The sequence below is a fragment of the Penaeus vannamei genome, chromosome 26 (genome assembly GCF_042767895.1).
Source record: "Penaeus vannamei isolate JL-2024 chromosome 26, ASM4276789v1, whole genome shotgun sequence".
Taxonomy (NCBI): domain Eukaryota; kingdom Metazoa; phylum Arthropoda; class Malacostraca; order Decapoda; family Penaeidae; genus Penaeus; species Penaeus vannamei.
In genome coordinates this window covers 28634515-28637014 of record NC_091574.1, presented here as the reverse complement: position 1 = coordinate 28637014, position 2500 = coordinate 28634515, and the positions used below count along the sequence as shown (strand labels likewise).

Below are 2500 nucleotides of genomic sequence, written 5' to 3'. Positions count from 1 at the left end.
CACTTTTACGGTTGATGGACTGCCTAGATATATATTTCACGTCAATCACAAAGCCGTAGCAGTCTATTTAGTGCACAATTAATCAAACATGTCATCAAACAAGCCCTTTCTACAAGAATTATTATAGTAAGCGTTCATGCATTAGTCGCCTTCATCCGCCTGAACCCAGCCTAATCTTACCTCATCTACCCCAACCCGAGGATTCTTGGTCAGGGTATGGGAGCGAACTTGCTGACTACCTGACAGGGCGTGAAGAGAGCAACCCTTAACAAGCTGCCTTCAAGATGAAACGAGGTCTTAAACGAGGTGGCCAAACAAGCATTACACCAGACAACTCGTGGTCTTTACCTCCCTACAGCGCTTAACACGTGTATTTCTTCACAGTCTCCTAACATCTAACACAGCACGGCTGCTAGACCGAATGATGCATGGCGCATCCATTTACTCTCCATTTAAACACATGTTTGCGTTAAACACAAGCAGACACAAGTGTAACTGTGAGCGCGAGTGAGCATACGCGTGAGTGCCTGATAATAAGAGGATGTGTTTGTGTGTTAGCGCTCAAATCTCTATATCTATCCTCCCAGTGTTTCCGTTAAAAATTATTACTATATACGTCCTTATGTGAGAACATTCTAATGTATTATCAGATCGTCTCGAGTATCGAGTCGTCACACATTTATTTCTCGTTGTAATATGTAACCTGAATTATTGAACTTGTTACACTTTTCCTTACTACAGATCAATTTATTAGGCGAATCACACAATCACTTTTGTTTAAGATTTTTCAACGATAATCCTTGCTATGAAGATATTATAAGCAGCCTGATAAACTTAAAAAAGCCGACAGTAAACTACATGTTGTAAAAGAAATACAGCACCCACGCCACCAGTACCTCTCACCCAAACTTACATCCTACATTAAAAAAACACTATATCAAAATCATTACACCAACAGCATTAAGGTACCGCTGTAGCAGGAATCTCCCCCCCCCCCTTTCGCACTTGACTGAAATTCACCCCCCCCCCCCCGACTGCAATCCCACCTAGTCGTATGTTAAGACCTTGCAATGCACATACCTGTTAACTTGGATCTCCAATGCATTTCGGAAGCAAGCACGGGACTGTGTGCACGGCCTGGCAACTGAGCGGGGAGGCTGGATGAGGATAGCGTGTCCTGTTGATTGTCAAGTCTGCGTTTCCCCGTCCTGGATAGCGAAATTAGAGTCATTAACCACAACAAAAGACTAAACGAATTAACTGTATTTCGTTATTTTGTGTCGGCTACATGTTTTTTGTTTATGTATCAATATATCTATCTATGAACATGTGTGTGTGTGTGTGTGTGTGTGTGTGTGTGTGTGTGTGTGTGTGTGTGTGTGTGTGTGTGTGTGTGTGTGTGTGTGTGTGTGTGTGTATGTGTGTGTGTGTATGTGTGTATGTGTGTGTGTGTGTGTGTGTGTGTGTGTGTGTGTGTGTGTGTGTATGTGTGTGTGTGTTTGTGTGTGTTTGTGTGTGAGAGAGAGAGAGAGAGAGAGAGAGAGAGGGAGAGGGAGAGAGAAAGAGTGAGAGAGTGAGATAGAGTGAGAGAGAGAGAGAGAGAGAGAGATAAGCTGAAACAGAAAGGAAAAAGCAGGAGAGGTGGAGGTGGTAGAAACAGAAAATCCGATAAAAGGAAAATATAAAAAGGATGGAGGGATAACACACAAGAACAATGTAACAGAAGAAAAAATATTAGAGGAAGAGAGAACTTCAGACAGTGAAAAAAACAACCATGTTTATGGAATGAAACTCATAATTAGCAAATACATGCATATAAATTCACCCACTATGCTAAACGTATCTCTAAAAGAGGAATTAAAAAGAGCTATATCTACTAATCATAATTCCTCATTGAATATCTAGATCATAATTTTTCTGTCAAATCTTGATTACCTCGAGAATCAGTTTGGGTAAACTGTACCCGCTGACAATACTATTTACTAAATACAATACAATTTAATAAATAAAAAAATCTTAATTGTACTGGCTACACGAATCCACTTGAAAAATGCCGTGTGACAGAAGTCCTACAATTGGAAGCCCCTCCGGAAAGTGACCAAAAGCAGAGCTGACCGCTTTTCCGTAGCAGCATTTCTGCTTTTTAAACATTAGATTAATAAGAAAATGGACATAAATTATAAAATTGATTCATACACTCATAAACGGATGAAAATTAGATTACAGTTGCAGTGCGTAGGTTCTTGCTCATTGCACTGCATAAAACAATATGTAATAGATACACTAAACCAGAAATGTAACAACATTCAACAACATAAAATGCACCCGCACCTCTTTACAGAAAATGTATTAGATGTACTACTGAAGAAAATACAACATTGTACCTGTAAACGATTTATCTAAAGATTATACGACTATTCGTTATGAGTGTGTTGTAGGGCTCAAGACTTTGTCATTCTATGGGATTGTGGCTCCACCTTTAGTGATGCCCAGCCAGAAG

At 40.0% G+C, this 2500-nt stretch overlaps 1 protein-coding gene across 5 annotated transcripts in view; it reads right to left on the bottom strand.

Annotated features, from left to right (window-relative positions):
• Nucleotides 1-2500, bottom strand: part of LOC113801066 (uncharacterized) — a 28737-nt gene that overhangs the window by 13922 nt on the left and 12315 nt on the right. For 4 of the 5 annotated variants that reach the window (XM_027351878.2, XM_070140277.1, XM_070140276.1 and 1 more), the window contains one exon: nucleotides 1081-1208. In XM_027351878.2, coding sequence (XP_027207679.2) covers nucleotides 1081-1208 — 128 coding nt within the window. Of the gene's footprint in view, nucleotides 1-180; nucleotides 493-1080; nucleotides 1209-2500 lie in introns of those variants that run through there. The other variant, XM_027351912.2, reaches the window with a different exon arrangement.